The sequence below is a fragment of the Electrophorus electricus genome, chromosome 19 (assembly GCF_041902795.1).
Source record: "Electrophorus electricus isolate QZ-2024a chromosome 19, ASM4190279v1, whole genome shotgun sequence".
NCBI lineage: Eukaryota > Metazoa > Chordata > Actinopteri > Gymnotiformes > Gymnotidae > Electrophorus > Electrophorus electricus.
Genome location: NC_137515.1, coordinates 13,594,947 through 13,612,880, shown reverse-complemented (window position 1 = coordinate 13,612,880; position 17,934 = coordinate 13,594,947). Strand labels below are relative to the sequence as shown.

The 17,934-nt window shown below is 43.4% G+C and overlaps 1 protein-coding gene across 4 annotated transcripts in view; it reads left to right on the top strand.

The window, feature by feature from the left end:
• Window positions 1-17,215, top strand: part of fbn2 (fibrillin 2) — a 60,014-nt gene extending 42,799 nt beyond the window's left edge. For 2 of the 4 annotated variants that reach the window (XM_027016131.3, XM_027016129.3), the window contains 26 exons: window positions 288-413; window positions 724-876; window positions 1,045-1,116; window positions 1,189-1,314; window positions 2,407-2,532; window positions 3,016-3,141; window positions 3,304-3,420; window positions 4,192-4,320; window positions 4,425-4,544; window positions 5,178-5,303; window positions 6,023-6,175; window positions 6,265-6,330; window positions 6,604-6,729; window positions 7,110-7,229; window positions 7,462-7,584; window positions 7,785-7,916; window positions 8,029-8,154; window positions 8,276-8,482; window positions 8,631-8,756; window positions 8,921-9,043; window positions 10,292-10,408; window positions 10,703-10,831; window positions 14,364-14,483; window positions 15,157-15,388; window positions 15,783-15,951; window positions 16,165-17,215. In XM_027016131.3, the coding sequence (XP_026871932.3) occupies window positions 288-413; window positions 724-876; window positions 1,045-1,116; window positions 1,189-1,314; window positions 2,407-2,532; window positions 3,016-3,141; window positions 3,304-3,420; window positions 4,192-4,320; window positions 4,425-4,544; window positions 5,178-5,303; window positions 6,023-6,175; window positions 6,265-6,330; window positions 6,604-6,729; window positions 7,110-7,229; window positions 7,462-7,584; window positions 7,785-7,916; window positions 8,029-8,154; window positions 8,276-8,482; window positions 8,631-8,756; window positions 8,921-9,043; window positions 10,292-10,408; window positions 10,703-10,831; window positions 14,364-14,483; window positions 15,157-15,388; window positions 15,783-15,951; window positions 16,165-16,539 (3,665 nt within the window). In that variant the 3' untranslated portion in view covers window positions 16,540-17,215. Of the gene's footprint in view, window positions 1-287; window positions 414-723; window positions 877-1,044; window positions 1,117-1,188; window positions 1,315-2,406; window positions 2,533-3,015; window positions 3,142-3,303; window positions 3,421-4,191; window positions 4,321-4,424; window positions 4,545-5,177; window positions 5,304-6,022; window positions 6,176-6,264; window positions 6,331-6,603; window positions 6,730-7,109; window positions 7,230-7,461; window positions 7,585-7,784; window positions 7,917-8,028; window positions 8,155-8,275; window positions 8,483-8,630; window positions 8,757-8,920; window positions 9,044-10,291; window positions 10,409-10,609; window positions 10,832-14,363; window positions 14,484-15,156; window positions 15,389-15,782; window positions 15,952-16,164 lie in introns of those variants that run through there. The other 2 variants (XM_027016130.3, XM_081702138.1) reach the window with 2 other exon arrangements.
• The last annotated feature ends 719 nt before the right edge of the window (window positions 17,216-17,934 follow it).

Sequence of the window (17,934 nt, the reverse complement as noted above, 5' to 3'; positions counted from 1 at the left end):
ATAAGTCAGAGAAAGCAAGCGAATATGTTTGCAGTTCCAAGTCCAAGCTTAGGGATATGTTCCATGTAGATCTTCTGCACCTCATTGTTCACATTTATTTTAGTTGCATTGTCCAAACATTAGCAGAATTCCAGCTCTATCCAGCCTGTGTTAACTGTCAACTATTTGCATCCATTTGTGGGATGATGTATATTCAAAAGTCCATGTGAACGTTGCTATTGGGAACTGAGTTTAAAACTAAAAACTTAAAACCATCAATATTTACTCCAGCATTATTGCTTTTTCAGATATTGATGAGTGTCTAGTGAATCCCGGCATCTGCGGCCCTGGCACATGCTACAACACACTGGGCAACTACACTTGCGTCTGTCCACTGGAGTACATGCCAGTCAATGGAGGCAATAACTGCATGGGTGTGTAGCAAAGTGCATTTATAAGTGATGTGAAATAGATGGTTGAGCATTTTCCTTTTGCCTAACCAGCTTGACAACTTTATTATCCCATTTCTTCCTGAGTAGTACAGCCACACAAACTCTTAGAAGCTCTAGAATTTCATCTGTGTCATGGTTCACAGCACCCATGATTGCTGCTCGGTGCTTTATAATGTTCTGTGCTTTTGTATTTCCCTGAGCCACATGAAGATGAATTTACCACCTGGTGTACACTTTGGTACACGAATGTATGTTGTATGGTTTTATTTAGTTTGTTTGTTTGTTTATTTAGACATGAGGAAAAGCCTGTGCTTTCGCAACTACAATGGCACCAGGTGTGAGAAGGAGCTGGCCTTCAACACCACACACCGAATCTGCTGCTGTGCCTACAACATGGGCAAAGCTTGGAATAACCCCTGCCAGGCATGTCCTAGACCAGGCACTGGTGAGTCCAGCCAGCACCCAGTCCACATGACGTGTTAAGAGACACACCTGTCCCCCCCCTACACACGTGTGCACTCACACACACACACACACACACACACACACACACACACACACACACTAGAGAAACATACATTGAGGACTGAAATTTCCACTGTTTTATCCACAGAGGGATTTCGAACTCTTTGTGGAAACATTTTGCCGGGGTTTGAAATTGACATAGAAACCGGAAAACCAGTTGGTAAGACAAGTCAGGGACATTTAATTTCATACAGGGATTTTTAGGAAGTTTAACTGATTTGCTTATGTTTAGATATTGATGAATGTAGAGAGATCCCAGGTCTCTGTGCCAGTGGTGTGTGTATCAACCAGCTGGGAAGTTATCGCTGTGAATGTCCGAGAGGATTCAGCTACAATGATGTTCTACTCATATGTGAAGGTTTGTATCCTTGCTTAACATTTTAAAGAACAGTTCGGCCTTATGAATCAAGTTTTTTCCACCCTATAATGGCATTTTTCCACTCTATAACGGTATTTTGTAGGGCAGCAAGCACCATCTCAAGCAACACAAATAAAAATAAGCATTATTCCTGGTAATAAAATGAAATGATCTTTTATTTTGTGTATGAATGAGACCAGATGTTTGCTTGAGAGTACTCTTTAACATAACATAAACTTGAAGGCCCAATCTGATCATGTTGATTTATCACATGTGGCTATGCTCACTGGCCTTCTGTCACACAGTCAACTGTAATTTAAACACAGAGCACGTAGCCTTGGTGGGTGGTAAGTCATAACTTTGTAACCATCTGGAACAATGGCTGTGTAAGGGCAGGAGCACTATGAGCACCCCCCCCACACACACACACACACACACACACACAAATATTAGCTTGTGGTGTATTTTTATATTCTGTTTTACTGGGCTGGCAGTGCAGTGCTCTATCTACATTCAGCTTGTGCTCACCAAGCCCTAACCCAATATTTTCTGAGGCCCACTCGTGGTTGTAGCACAGTTGGTCCTGGCCCAGGATGGTGGGAAATGCCATCAGTTTCCCCTTTCAAGTGTCTCCAGACTGTTTGCGGGAGTCTTTGGTTGGGGCTTGGAAGGAGAGCTGTTGTGCACACAGTGAGCTGATGACGGTTGGGCCTCTCCCGGGAGCCCAGTGCAAAGTAAAACAATTACCACTCTTTAGTGGGGAGCTGGGGGGAATGGGACTGTGAGAAAAACTAACCACAGAGGCCCATAAGACACAAGCATAGCACGCACACACACACACACACAACACACACACACACACACACACACACACACACACATGCAGTATAAACATAAACAACCAGCAGAGTGGATTTTGCGCTGTGTGTCGTGATGTTGCTTGCTCCACCTTATGCAGAATTCACATGGAGCTATTTACAGTTTTACGGTTTCTGAATGTTTTAATTATTCTGTGGATGTTTTGGTAGGCTCTGTGTTTGTTTGTTTGCGTTGTTTTATGTGGGTGCGCTGGTGTGTGTGTTTGTACTGCAGACATTGATGAGTGCAGCGATTCTGAATTTGTGTGCCAGAGGAATGCAGACTGCATCAACAGTCCAGGCAGCTATCGGTGTGAATGCTCCGAGGGTTTCCAGCTTTCACGCTTTGGAGCCTGCTTAAGTGAGCCCACCTCAGCACCAACGTCCAGCACACCAGTGCACATCTTATAGCTTGTTCACATAGTAATTAGTCAGCTATTTAAATTTCAAATAGCTAGTACCTTATGATACTATAGATTGCGTTTACACAATCACATTTGATTGCTATTTAAAGTGGACTCTAATATCTGCTATATTGTGTAATCCAGCGTTATGACTGTGTCTGTGTTATGGATTGTTATGGAGCTCTTGAATTAACTTACATTTAGCATATATTAACATAGTGTCACTCTCAAACTAAGTGGTGTACTTCACTGAAAGCACGTTTTCTTTGTATTCAGAAGACCTTGTAGTTAGGTGTGTCCCAACCCAACCCAACCCAACCCAAACCCCCCCTCCACCATCACCACCACATTTTCCCAGCTTCTCCTGTTGCTGTGTTCTTCAATTTATTGCCTTTCTCTCCCAACACACACATGCTGTGCATCAAAATGCTGATGGGCAGACCGCAACGAGTGTTTCGAGATCCCCAACCTCTGCAGACATGGTAACTGTAGGGACATCCAGGGGGGCTATATGTGTGTGTGCTATGAAGGTTTCAAGGCAACCCCCGACCACAAGATGTGCATGGGTAATACCCACACTCCTATTTCATGTCTGTGATATTCCATAACAAGTCTTCCCTAATAGTTGGTACTGTGATCTTGGAGACCTAAGCAAAAATGACATTAGCTGAATGTAAAGCTGTTGGCGGTCTTTGAAAGAAATTACACTGTTTGTGTCCCGTCTGCAGACGTTGATGAGTGTTTGCATCAGCCCTGTAAGAATGGCACATGTAAGAACACCGTGGGATCCTATAACTGCTTCTGTCACCCTGGCTTTGAGCTTGACCTTAATAACCAGTGCGCAGGTAAGAGGAATTTTCTGCAAAGGTTGCCTACATGCGTCTGTGTAAATTCTGTCCAAAGCATTTGCAGTTATTAGGCAATTGTTGAAGAGAACAGAATATTCTTTTTGTCAAAGGCATAAGAATTAATTGCATCAATTCCAGAAATTAGTTTACTTTAAGATTCATACTCATGTTTTATCAAGAGTGGATCTAAATGCACCAACACCATCAGCCTGGTCCTTCAGTGCCCTGGTTAAATGCCTGTATATAAACTGGCTTAGCTGTGACCCTAGGAAGCCACCCAAAATAAATAAATGGGCTGTTCAGGGTGCTCTAGAGGCATGCTATATGAAATAAAAGAGAAATAATAAATTAATGTTACTTAGCAGGTGCATAAAGTTTTCATAGTGTTGTCCACGGGATAGAAAAATGCAAGGGGATGATAGGATTTTTTATTTTTTATTTTTTGTTTCCCCTGTAGTAGCTGGGTTTACATGTAAATGATGTCACAAGTCATGTGATCAGCCAGGACATACATAACTGAAGGAGTCATTGACACGCATGACTTATTTATAACTTGAAGTCAATATTTCCTTTAAATCTCAGCAAGCATTTGTCACAACGAAATGAAACCCCTTTTGATGGTGTTTTAGAAACACATGCCTGCACAAAAGCATGATGCTTGGTGCATTTTGTAAAACAGATATCATTGTGATGCTAAATGACATAAATATGTAAATATGTTAACAAAATTTGAACATGCCCTCATTCTTTGCTGCTGCCTGTTTCCAGACATTGATGAATGTTCAGCTCTGTACGGCAAGCTGTGCAGGTATGGCCAGTGCATCAACACTGAAGGTTCCTTCCAGTGCCTGTGTAAGGAAGGCTATGAGCTCTTCTCGGATGCCAAGACCTGTGTTGGTACGCATGTTTCTGCGTTACACTTCATAGCACTTTCTGTTAGCATTGGGACATGTCAAAATAGCATTCTGTCTTTCTCTCTCTCCCATCCTGGCTGGCTCCAGACGTGAATGAATGCGCAGTCTTGCCTGGGGTGTGTGCACCCGGAAAGTGCCTGAACTTGGATGGCTCGTTTCGTTGCGACTGTCCGGGCGGTTATATTCAGGAAAACAATCACTGCCTCGGTATGTGTTCCGCCTTCCCTACCAGTCATGCCCACTCCTTTTCACACAAGCAGTGTCCACTTTTGCTCTGCTTAGAACTGGTGTGTTCCAAATTTTGCTTTCGTGTTCACTGTTCAGCATTTTTGCTACATCTGTTAACTATGGATGACCTTAATCTGTGAATCAGACTTTTTTGTTTCCATTCTATTGACTAGCATTAAAAATGAATAAAGGGATCGGTTTCTGTAAAATAGTGATGAATTGGTGACAGATAAGCTATACAATACTGTTGACACCATTCTGGGTTGTAAGACTTATCTGCCTCAGTTATGAACTTCTGAAACCATGTAAACATACAAGCACTATTCTTTAAATCATCTCTTCAAGTGTTGTGCATGCGGGCGCGTGTGCGCATGCGTGCGGGTGCTTCTGCATCCTGCATCTCAACATTTCCCAGTGCTCTTCACAATCCCCCCAGCCCCCCGTCTGGACTCTTTTGCTGCTTCTGTGCCTTGGTCATGTAAATACTTGTGTTTTCTCACTCTCTCGGTTTACACTAGGAGTGAAGGAGAGCTTTTCTCTGTGACAGAGCAGTCTAAATAGCTCGTCTTTTGGTTTGTGACAACTAGCTGCTCCATTTTCTGTCCCTGTCAGATGTGAACGAGTGTGAGGAAGTCCCTGACATCTGCGTGTTTGGCTCCTGCTTCAACAACCCGGGCAGCTTTGAGTGTGTGTGCAAGCCAGGCTTTGTGCTCTCAGAGAGTGGACGCCGTTGTTATGGTGATGCACAAAACTTGTTACTCTTATTTAAACAAATGATATCAACATGACCATGTTTTATGAGAATAATAAACTAATACTAAGACTTATGCTCAAACATTTCAAACACACATATATTTTTCTGTCATTTACTATATAAATAAACTGTATTACAAATATAGCCAAGCTAGTGCAAACCTACCTATAAGTACCTACGCGTAAATGCCACAGATTTATTAAAAGTTGGAAGGTGTTCATCATTAAATAATCTTTTGTTCATGTAGCTGCAGTACTAAAGTAAATGTCTAGATAACTAAAACCAATTTGCCCTATTGTGAGAGAAATCTCTCTCACACAAAGACAGTGGCTTACATTGTGCCATGCACTGCAAGATGTTCTGTTTCATCAAGTAAAACTTGCATCAGTCAATTGGCTGCTGGTTGGGTTAGGGGCATATGCACATAGGGCCCGTAAACAGCTATTAATGTTTAATGTGCCGCGTGAATTACTATCTTATCTGAGTGGACATTTTATAAGACTGTCAAAAAAATATCTTCTCTCTGCATCCAAGTCTGGAGGTTCATTTCAGCCTCTCTAGTTCACTTATTAAATTCACTTACTAAACACTTTTTATGAGTGGAAACGAACCGGGTTTGGGGGCCAACTGAGTGTGACTAAGTTCTGTGTGCATGAATCCCCATTCTTTTTGCTCACTATACTGTTTTTCTTTGCCCAATCAGAGACAAGGGAGAGTTTCTGCTTCACGCACTTTGAGAACGGCAAGTGCTCCGTCCCCCAGGCGCTGAACACCACCAAAGTCAAGTGTTGCTGCAGTAGCATGCCTAAGGAGGGCTGGGGTGACCCCTGCGAACTCTGCCCCAAAGAGCAAGACGGTGCCTCTTCTTTCCTTCTCCTGCACGGCTGTACAGCAATAGCTTCACTGTAGCCTCTGCTCACATGCTGTTTCTCTCACTGGTCATAGCTGGATTCTGGCAACTGTGTCCCCATGGTTACGGGTTCGTCCCAGGGACTGGAGACATGAGCGAAGGTAAGGAATAGGTCCTCTCAAAGGGGCCCAGCAGACCTTTTCCAGCAGATGGCGCTGGAGCTCTGAGCTGCTGAGTGAATGGCATGGAGGACATGCACCTCTTACAGTTCAGATCTTTGACCTCAGATGCTTCTATGCTATTCCCAACGCTGTTCATCAAGTGACTGAGTAACTGCAAACGTATCACATCCAGAGTGCAAGCAGAGAGTGTGACTCAGATGAAACGGAGAACGCTTCCTCTCTTTGCCTCTCATGCTCTTGTTGTACTGTCAGATGTGGACGAGTGTGTGGAGAACCCAGGCATCTGCCACAACGGCCACTGCATCAACACGGATGGTTCCTTCCGCTGCCAATGCTCCACGGGATTCTCGCTCGACTACGCTGGTGTGAACTGCCACGGTGAGGACGATTTCTCCAAGTTTTCTCCCAACTGTGTTAAGTATTTGAGTGTTTATTAGCTAGTAAACTGCAGGTGGAAAGCGTTGAGTTTACGAGCACGTCTTGGAACTAATATGGAACTTTAGACTCTTTGTTGCTGCCTAGGTTTGGACATTCTGTGGGATAGAAAAATTTATTTAGTTTTTATTAAAGCCAACTATAAGGTTTTTTTGTTGTTTTTTGGCGCTCATTCAAAAACAAGGACAAAAATGCATGATATAGCTTATGTTCTACCGATAATGACTACTAAATTTAAATCCAGGCTAAACCATAGCTGTTTCTCGGCCTTTGGTTGTGGATTGGTGCACCTCTCCTCTGATCGGCTTGCTCTGTCTGCGCAGATCTTGACGAATGTGCAGTGGGGAATCCCTGTGGTAATGGCACCTGCACTAATGTTATGGGAGGGTTCGAGTGCATCTGTGAGGAGGGTTTTGAGCCAGGACCCATGATGACATGTGAAGGTAAAACTCCAGTCTGTCTCTTCTGTCCTTTTGTTCCTCATAGGTATATATGCAGAAAATGTTTCATATTCTTTTGTGTTCCACATTCCTCTAATATAGACTAATTCCTCTAATAATTTAGCATGAAGTCTAAAACACAAAGAACCTCTTCAAGAATCTTTTGGTGCACTCTCCTAAGGCTGAAGGAAGTGAGAGGCTTAAAGTGTATGTCTGTTTTTTGTTCCTGGCACAGATATAAATGAATGTGAGCAGAATCCTTTGCTGTGTGCGTTCCGCTGCATCAACACGTTCGGGGGCTACGAGTGCTCCTGCCCCTCGGGCTACACACTCAGAGAGGACGGTCGAATGTGCCAGGGTGAGGAAGCTGCTATACTCCACACACATCTAAGCTCCAGATCACATGTTCATGTTAAGAAAAGTCTGAACTGGGTTCCATTCACCGTTGCGTCTTTTCACGGTTGTAGTCCAGTTCATGTTGCCGGTTGTCCAGTTTGCCATTAGACACGATGTTTTCTCCGCCTTCGTGCTGCCCTGTCCCACTGTTCCACGCTGCAGACCTGGATGAGTGTGTGGAAGGCCTGCACGACTGTGATGCCAGGGGCATGAATTGCAAGAACCTGGTGGGCACATTCATGTGCATGTGCCCACTCGGGATGGAGCGTGGGGCAGACGACGAAGCGTGTCGAGGTCAGGATGTTCCTCATTACCACACTGCATACTACCACAGTGCAGATTTACTGAAGCACAGAAGTACATGGGCGAGTCCCTTATTTGTGTTCACTGCTGTCCTACTTCTTAGATGAGGATGAGTGTCGCACTAAACCTGGGATCTGTGAGAACGGCCACTGTGTGAACACCATAGGCAGCTACAAGTGTGAGTGTGGAGAAGGCTTCCAGCCTGACTCTACACACACCAAGTGCCTTGGTGAGCATGGTTGTTTTGGGGCTTTTTTTGGCACAAACACAGATGATGAGATCACTTCTACAAAGCAGTGAGCCAGCATATGGGACTAATTTCCATCATTTACCTTCATGACGTTCCCTAGACTACAGACAGGGCTTCTGCTTCACGGAGGTGCTGCACACCATGTGCCAGATGTCCTCCAGCAGACGCACACCTGTCACCAAGTCCCAGTGCTGTTGCTATGGCGGCCATGGCTGGGGTAACCAGTGTGAGCTGTGCCCGCTGCCCGGCACGGCCACGTACAGGAAGCTATGCCCGCACGGGCCGGGCTACGCCACAGATGGCACAGGTGTGTTCCGCCCGCCCTGGACACTCCTTTTGAGTTTCTTCATCACAGCTAATCTGTTACCAACTACTTAAACTTTATCTTTGGTTTGCTCTTGGCTTATTGCAGATTGGTTAATCTTAGTTACTAAATAGCACCTTCCTCTCTACAGATATAGATGAGTGTAAGGTGATACCAGATGTGTGTAAGAATGGGAGGTGTATCAACACTATGGGCTCCTACAGTTGCCACTGTAAACCAGGCTATACAGCCTCCATCACTGGTACTGCTTGTGTGGGTAAGGCCCTTCCACTCACCTATAGCCACATGCCCTGATGTATTTCCTTTGTTTATGCATTCTGTCGGAAGTTCAACTACTGGCCTGTGTCATGAAAATACTTTAGTATTTATTAATATTTTACCGATTACCTTTCACCAAGTATTTGTCTGACATTTCTTCAGACTTGGATGAGTGTTTTATGTCTCCAAAACCATGCAACTTCATCTGTAAGAACACGGAGGGCAGCTATGTGTGTTCCTGTCCGCGTGGCTATATCCTGCAGGAAGACAGCAGGACGTGCAAAGGTGAAGTGTCTTCCCAAGACTCGTCCACCCCCAGAAGACTTGCTAACAATTAAGTGCTGGAGCTGTTGTGTTGTGCAACCTTTAGCATGGGTATCAAAATTGTAATGATATGCTAACATAGTTTGAATGGTTTAATAGCACTTTACGTATTGCTGATTGGATGTCGATTTTTTCAGAGCATTTTTCAGGTGGTTGTCTTGGAAAAGTCATGCCATCATGCTTGTGCTGGGCCCTATTTTTGTTCGAAGATCTGAATTAAGGCAGAATGTGAGGCTGACTGTTCCAATTTGGCAGCACTACACCGCTGAGATGTGGTTAGCCGTTATTGCCGAGTGATAACGGAGCAATCTTTCATCCCAGGAGCCTGTGAACAGAATTTGTCCTTCTCTGTCATATGAAAGGGCATTTTGTTTGTGTGTGTGTGTGCGTGAGTGTGTGTAAGATATTTGTAGTAATCTACAGTACAATGAGTACATGCACAATATTTACTTTTATTTATAATATATTAACTGAACATTCTGGTTTAATGGACACTTATTTTCAAGTATTTTCATTTGCTTGCAAGTTCTTTTGGTGGAGTTACAGTGGACAGTAGTGTTCCAGCTGTTCCCAGTATTTAATATGGCACTAAGTTTACTATTACACCAGCTTCTAGATTCGCTGTGCTGGACTGGACCGCATTATTTCTTTAAAAACCAACCGCTGCAGTTAGTGGTCATACATTTCAAAGACTGGTGCAAGTTTTCAAGGTTATAAGGATGATTTGCTCAATTACAATCTGAATACCTGTCATAAAATGAGGAGTTTGTGCAGCCCTGAAAGATTTTTATTAGAGCTAAGAGTACGACCATCTGTCTTTGACGTGACGCTGAAGCCCATCTGTGTCATACACCGAGACTGGGATCCAAAGCATACACATAGAGGGATCCATAGAGTACACAAACATGGGGCCAAACAAACCTTAGTAAGACATTTGTCCTAGCAGAAAGTCCAGTAAAATACTGTCTGTGAACCGAAACCAAGCGGTACACGCTTGCAAAACAATAAAAAGCCTTTCTTTCTGCTTGCTTACTCCAGTTCCTATACATTTTGTTAGGCTTTGTTTAGGGATCTTGACATTCAATGCTGAAAAGTGTGCTAAAGTGGAAAATCTACCCATAGCCACATTTTCACAGCACTATATGCATCTGAGGGAGAACAATAAGATGCTCTAGGGAAAGTGTTTAATTTTGTTTTCTTTTTTTGTAGATTTGGATGAATGTCAGTCAAAGAGGCACAACTGCCAGTTTATGTGTGTTAACACCATTGGTGGCTTTACATGCAAGTGTCCCCCAGGGTTCACACAACATCACACTGCCTGTATAGGTAAGTGGATCAATCTCGCTCCCTTTCTCTCTCACACAGAAACACACACACACACACACACACACACACACACACACACACACACACACACACACACACACACACAGAAACACACATCTGCATCTTTCTGGTCTGAAGTTGAAATGTTGGGCCTCTGTCAGAAACCAATAACTTTTGATTTTTGTTTGCATTCACCTGAAGACAATTAATGGATTACAGTACACAGAAACTAGAATGATACCCGGATGAGAGTGGCCCTCCCTGTACCATGCTGGTGTGTGTGTCCTCTCCCAGACAAGAACGAGTGTGCTGCAGAGCCCACACTGTGTGGGGCCAAGGGCATGTGTCACAACTCACCAGGCAGCTTCAGCTGTGAGTGTCAGCAAGGGTTTAGCCTGGACTCCACAGGCCTGCGTTGTGAAGGTAATGTTGCCTGTGCGTGCATGTGGCAGTCAAAAGAAATTGGATACATACTTCAGAGATAATACATGACTGTCAGACATCTGACAAAGGTGTAATTTAAAACTTTGGCAATTCAGCGAAAAGAAAAAAAGATACAATTCTTATTTTCCTCTTGTTAAAGTCACAGTAGCATGTTGGTCATATGACCTCAGACGTGAGCTATGGCCAGGTCGGGTGCATCCGGCTGGCAGTGAGTCGTTACTGCAAGGTGCTGCTCATGTGCTTGGCAGGCTGGCACACCTATCCAGTCACACTGGGTTGGCAGCCTTCTCCTGCTTGAAAACGGCACTCTGCCTCAAAGACCTGAAACCGGATTCACCCTCATGCATTAAAAGCGTGTGACTGGGCAATTCAATAGGAGAATTCCAGAGCCTGAAGGTAGTCTGAACTAAAGCTGCTTCTGTGCTTATCTAGAGGCCTGCTCACACTGCAGCACGGCAGTGTTATCTGCCCATCACCTAAATTAATAAGCAAAGCAAAGTTTATTTATATAGCACTTTTTACAACAGCTGTTGTCACAAAGCAGCTTTACACATGTCCGAGTCCAAACCCTAATAGAGCAAGCCAAAGGTGACAGTGATTAGGTAGTTTTTCCTCAGGTTGAGGGGAAGAAACTCGAGAGGAACCACGACTCAAAAAGGGGTCCCAGCCGTGGGACAAGACTGGGACCTCTAGAAAGTTGGACTAGACATTAATTGCTTTTTTTTTTCATTAAAAAAAATTAAAAATTCTCTTAAAATTGTTATTACTGTGGTGACCATTGTCGGTCACAGGAGCATGGGCCCCCCCCTTTGAGTCTTGGTTCTTCTCAAGGTTTCTTCTTCATACTCTAGGAAGTTTTTCCTTGCTACTGTATCCCTTGACTTGCCCACTGGGGGCTTGGACTTGGACATTTGTAAAGCTGCACTGTGACAACATCTGTTGTAACATCATGAGAACATCATGATGACAAGGATGAAATTAACAAAAAAATAATAATAATAAAAAAAAAATATATATATATAAACCAGGAATATTGATCAAAGCAAGTGGGGGATTATATTGATATTATTGTGTTTAATATATAATAACTGGTCTGGTAAGTTTCCTTCATCAGGCATGTAGTAGCAAACAACCTCATGGTGGCAGAGACTGGTCCAGGGACAGGTGAGCAGGAAGGCAGACGACCTCATGGTAGTAGAGCCTGGTCCAGGAACAGGGGCAGGGAGGCTCACTCTTGGTTGGATTCCACCTAAAGGAACAGGGATAGCTCAGAGATAGGCAGGAAGAGGAAGGACGTATATTAGTATATATGCAAATAAATGCATATATTGGCAATGTACATTGAATGCTGGCTAGAAGATTAAGCAATAAAGTTATGATGTGGCTCAGATTAAGGATGGGAGGTGTATCAGGGTCCAATGCTGAGGTAGGGTGTGTGATCCAGCACTGGGGTGTCGAGGCAGGAACATCTTGAAGAAGGAACAGAGGCAGAGAATAAGATGGGAAGATGGAGAAAAGAGGGTTATAGTGTTCAAAAAGTTCTGAGATACTGAGGGGCCAGCCCTTTTAGAGCTTCATATGTCAAAGGAGTATTTCATAGCCAGCACAGAATTCACTGGTAGGCAGTGCAGCGCATAGAGAACGGGAGTTGTGTGCTCAGGTTTTCTGGTTCGAGTCAGATCTCTGGCTGTTACATTCTGGTCTAATTGGAAATGATTTACTGATTGTCTTTTAGGCATAATATCTTTCAAAGCTGGCAATATTAAGTGGTTCTGACTACGCTACATATCTGTGCTTTCAATGAGAGATTAGAATCGAAGATGACACCTAGGTGTGTTACGTTTATGGATGGATTAACTATACAGCCATTCAGATTGAGTGTGGTTTGAGATTTTATTTTTCCCAGCTTTAGGTCCAAGTAACAAGATCTTAGTCTTGTCTGGATTAAGTAGAAGGAAGTCGTGTGCCGTTCACCATTTAGCTTCTTTTACACATTCTTCTATTTCGTTAAAATAGGAGGGGTCATTTGGTTTAGCTGATACATAGAGGGGGGTGTCATTATCACAGGAATGTAGGCTAATGCCATGCTTGTGGATTAAGAATCTTCACTTTTGCATATTTACTCCAAGCTGTACTCATCAACGTTCATAATCCTCACTTACAGGTTTCAGTAACACTCTAGAATACAAATTAAACTCTGCAGTCAGACACAGAAACCTGTAGTCTGCCCATGTTGTTGGAGCATGAGATCGCCCTTTCACATTCCTGTCTATTGCAGGCCTAAAAATGTATGCAGGTTTTTTTTTTTACTGGACTGCACATTTCACACTAACTCTGGCCAGAAGCCAATTGTAGTTGCGCATACACTTGCCTCTGCAGAGGACTTGTTCAGTTTTCACTGCCGCCGTATAGCAGCCATCATAGTGACACAGCCATTCCACCCGGGGCGTCGTCTGCTTGACCTGCTGCCCTCCGGCAGACGCTTTAGGGACCTATGTGATTGTATGCATCACAATGCAGTTATATTTATAGACACACTGTACAGATGTTACATTCCAGCAGCACCTTTGTATGTTTATGTTCCTAAACTGAGCTATTTGTTCACAGACCCACTGCAATTTAGCAAATGTTAGTTGATATATGTAGTTTATATTTTTCATTGTGCAATATCTCTGCTGCTATATGACAATGAAGGAATCCAATCTAATCGAATTTAATCTAACAAACACAGGTCACTTAAATCCAGTGGGAAGTGTTTTTAATCCATGGTTCTGAGCCCTGGGATAGTACTCCAGGATAGTACACCCTTATGAGTAAAGGTCCTTCTGAACACTGCTGTTTCCTGGGCACCCACTTACCTGCTGTAATAAATATATAGAAGAAGACATGTGGGCATGGCTGTTCTAGTGTCTGAAATGATGATTAGGGGTGAGGTGTTTAGCAGGAGTGGGCCTTTCATCCTCCAGAAGTATTTTAGGAACCGACGCACTGTCAAACTGCCAACTTGCCTGGAGCCAGATAATCAGGTTCGTATTAATGGTTTGCCTCAGCGCTGGGTCTTTTGTCATGGAAACTGCTGCGTTTGTGGTAGGATGTGAATGTAAAGGGCACTCATGCTCCCAGAGGAGGGTTTTGGAGCCTCATTAAGCTAATGGGGCTCTCTTACGATACCACAAGAGAATCTGGGATGCGGGAAAAGAAACCGGAAAAAGGAAACCGTGCTACCACATTACTGAACCTGTGTGTGTGTGTGTGTGTGTGTGTGTGTGTGTGTGTGTGTGCTGGATTAGGAGGACTTTTAAATCAAAGTCTCTCTAGTTTTAGTTTGTTGTTATTTTGCTCTGTGCTGCATGTATATGTTTGTTGATCCATGTTGTGTTTGTTGTTGTAATGACACATTTCAGCAACAGTAACTGTATAATTCACTTGTAATGAAGTATTATCCTGGTAAATGCCTTTTGGTGACCTCGCTCTGTCTATCCCTGCCTCCGTGCTGGTCTCCACTCTGTAGATGTGGATGAGTGTGGCAGTGGCCACAGATGCCAGTACGGCTGCGAGAACGTGGTGGGGGGGTATCGCTGTAGCTGTCCCCAGGGCTACACCCAGCATTCCCAGTGGAACCAGTGTATGGGTGAGTGAGCACAGGCCCACAGAGAAGTGAACCAATCACTAAATGAAATGTGGATTTATGTATGCGCTTTCAGGACTGAAGAAAGTGTTTGGCTCTGAAGCTGATAAAATCATGATTTAGGACATAGTCATAATACACTATTTTATATAATTTCTATTTAATTTATGCGTATATTTGATACTTCCGTGTACACTGACAAATATTAGACAGATTCTATGTGAAACAAAGTCATGCTATAAAGATTGCTTGGGCACTAGCTCACCATTGCTGAAGGCATCTGTGTTTTTATATGGGTAGCTTAAGTGAAGCCGCTAATTTAAACTTCAAATTTCTTTTATTGCAAAAGACGGCTAGCCACAAACATTTCAGCTCACCACTTCTTTTTCATGCTATATGCTGCATGTTGTATGCCTTTTTTTGTATAAAATAGGTTTCTGCCATCTCTAGTGTTTGGTTCCAAATTTGCTCCATGTAAGATTAAAGGATTTTTTTTGCAGTAGAACAGCAGCACCCTCTAAGGAACAAGAATGGAAATGTTCCATTATTATCAGTAACAAAATGACATTCAGCACTGTTACTCACCCCCCCACCCCCCCACCCCCCCCCCACACACACACACACACACCCAGCAGTTACACAGAGAGGCCTAATCTGCGGTCTGGCTGTGCTACAGATGAGAACGAGTGCTCTACCCCTGGTGCCTGTGGCTCAGCATCATGCTACAACACGCTGGGCAGCTTCAAGTGCGCCTGTCCCTCGGGCTACACCTTTCAGCAGCCCTCCAGTAGCTGCCAGGATGTGGATGAGTGTGCCGCGCGTGGAAACCCCTGCAGCTATGGCTGCTCCAACACACAGGGTGGATACGTGTGCGGGTGTCCTCCCGCATACTCCAGAGTGGGCCAAGGGTGAGCACCAGAGAGGGCATCTGCATGTGCTCGGCCAGCGTTAGTCTTAAGTTTTTGTAGGTCTCAAGTTCAATTCCGAATAAAGAGTTCAGAAAACTTGACCATCACTAAAGTGAAAGTAAAATACCTCTATATAACAGGCACACATGTCTGATTGGATCTAGCAGCAATAAAATTCACATGAAATAAATGTTCATTATATTAACTCCATAAGTGATTTTTTTTTTTCAAATCCTTAAGTGATTTCTTTCTCTTGTTAAGCACTTCACAAACAGCCAACAATCTAGACCTTCTATCTTGTAATATGCTGTACTGAACGAGCAAGTGGAGGCAGTTGAGAATATTTCTGTGTGTGTGTGTGTGTGTGTGTGTGTGTGTGTGTGCGCGCATGTAGGCACTGTGTGTCAGGGCTGAGCTTTAGGAAAGGCCAGCCGGGATCTGCGGGCAGAGCTGGAGCGGTGGATGACCGCTCACCTGAGGGCTGCTACGAGTGCCGTGTCAATGGTCCCCAAAAGACAGGGGGCAGGAAGAGACGCACAGCCAACCACACAGAGCCAGAGGAGGTGAGAGAAATAAATCTATTGAAATAACAGGCACTACTATGCTACCATACTACTAGGTACTAAAAAATACTATATTTGTTTGTTTTCAGTAGCATTTCATCAAACATTGAATGCGTAAGCCTGAGATAAGATCGTATAAACTGAATGCCAGGATTGCAGCTTTGAGTGCAACATTTAGTCCCATGTTATTGTACTTGGTTTCTCTCTGCACAGGAAGCCCCAGTCAGCCTGGACAGTGTGGACATGGAGCAGCCCCTGGCCCTGACACTCAATATAACCCGGTGCACGCCCGAAGAGCCCATCCTGGAGCTGGTGCCTGCCCTCAGGTCCCTCACTCACCACATTTCCTACTCCATCAAAGCGGGCAACCGGGATGAGGTCTTCCGGCTCCATCAGCGGACTGGAACCTCCTATCTGCACTGTGCACGCAAGAATGCCTCTCCCGGGACGTACGTGTTAGAGGTGGCCAGCTCTCTGCTCTGCGGCAGTGCAGAGCTGCCTCGGTTCAAGGACGGCCGGGACCAAGGCTCCCTTTTGAGAGAGCTGGGCCAGAACCTGCATATGAAGCTGCACGTCACACTGCAGTAGAGCGCCACTGTGTGGCCCATACCAAAGACCTGCACCTGCTTTTTGACAGCTTCTCTATGCATCAGCTTCATAAGCCATTTGAACTTCAAAATCACGTACATCCAGTGGTCAACCTCCATGAACACACCTGTAATAAGCTTAACTATATATGGTTTGTATCGCTGAGCTAATAATATATTTGTTTTTCACACAAGTGTCTACAGAAGGCCTAGAGTGTAACTGCAGAGGCCTACTGTGTACTTATAATGGGTTCTTCATGGTGCTTATGGATGTGTAATTTACCTCTTTTGGAGGGACATCCAGAAACAAAAGCTACAACTCTAGACATGATGTCATTTACATGCAGCTAGAAATCACCATCAGGACAAGACACTTCTAAAAGAGCTGTATTATCTACTGCAGTCATCACTGCAATTGTGGAGATATATTGTAACACCTAAAACAATCTTAACAGTCACTTGCCAGATGTTGGTGTTAAAACCTAACGTGGAAGTGTGCTTGGAAGTGTACAATTTTACTGAATACTATTATTCTAAGTGAAGATTGAAAAATATGTATATATGATACATAGTTATTTCATTAAACTGCCTTTATATTTATTTTTTTTTCTATTTTGGTAGTTAGTAACAATATGCAATAAAGGTGTGATTGCTGACCAAAGTGATCACTGAAAACACCAAGAAAGGAAAACAGTTGGTTGTCTTTACACACCGTGTGGCTTTGGGGCAGGTCCTCGATTTGTCAAACATCCTTCACATACTTTTTCCCCTAGTTGAAAACATCTGGCCTTGAAACATCTGCTCCCTCCACCAAAAAGTCACCCTTTCATTCTGATGTAAAACACAGTAGAAATATAATTAGCATTAAAGTTGTTGATATGAAAAAACTACACTGAGACATAGTGAACTAAGTGTGAAAATTATGAAAGATCAGGTCAGTCAATATTATTATTCAGGTTTAATTAGCATTACAGATTTAAAAAAAAAACAAATGTAAACAATTACTCAAATAGCAATATGTAAGCATAACCACAAAAAGCTATGTACTATATCTTCATGAAGCTTGAAAGGGAGCTGCGATACAATATGTACCCTGTAAAATACATGATGCTCTTTGTCAGTTAAAGTTCTGTTGTACTTCATTAACATGAAGTGGCATTTTGACAAGTATATGTACCTTAACAGAACTGTACTAGTACAAAGAGTTCTTTTAATTATCTAAATTACAGTTCAACTTGCTAATGTCAAAAGTCAAAATTGTTCTGCATATATTATGCAGATATGCCTTTTTTTTTTTTTTTTTACTAAAAACTGTTTACAGGCTGGATGAGGGCTAAGAGCCAGTTTGAACATAACCAGGATTTATTACAGAAAAAAAATCCCAGCGACCCGAGAA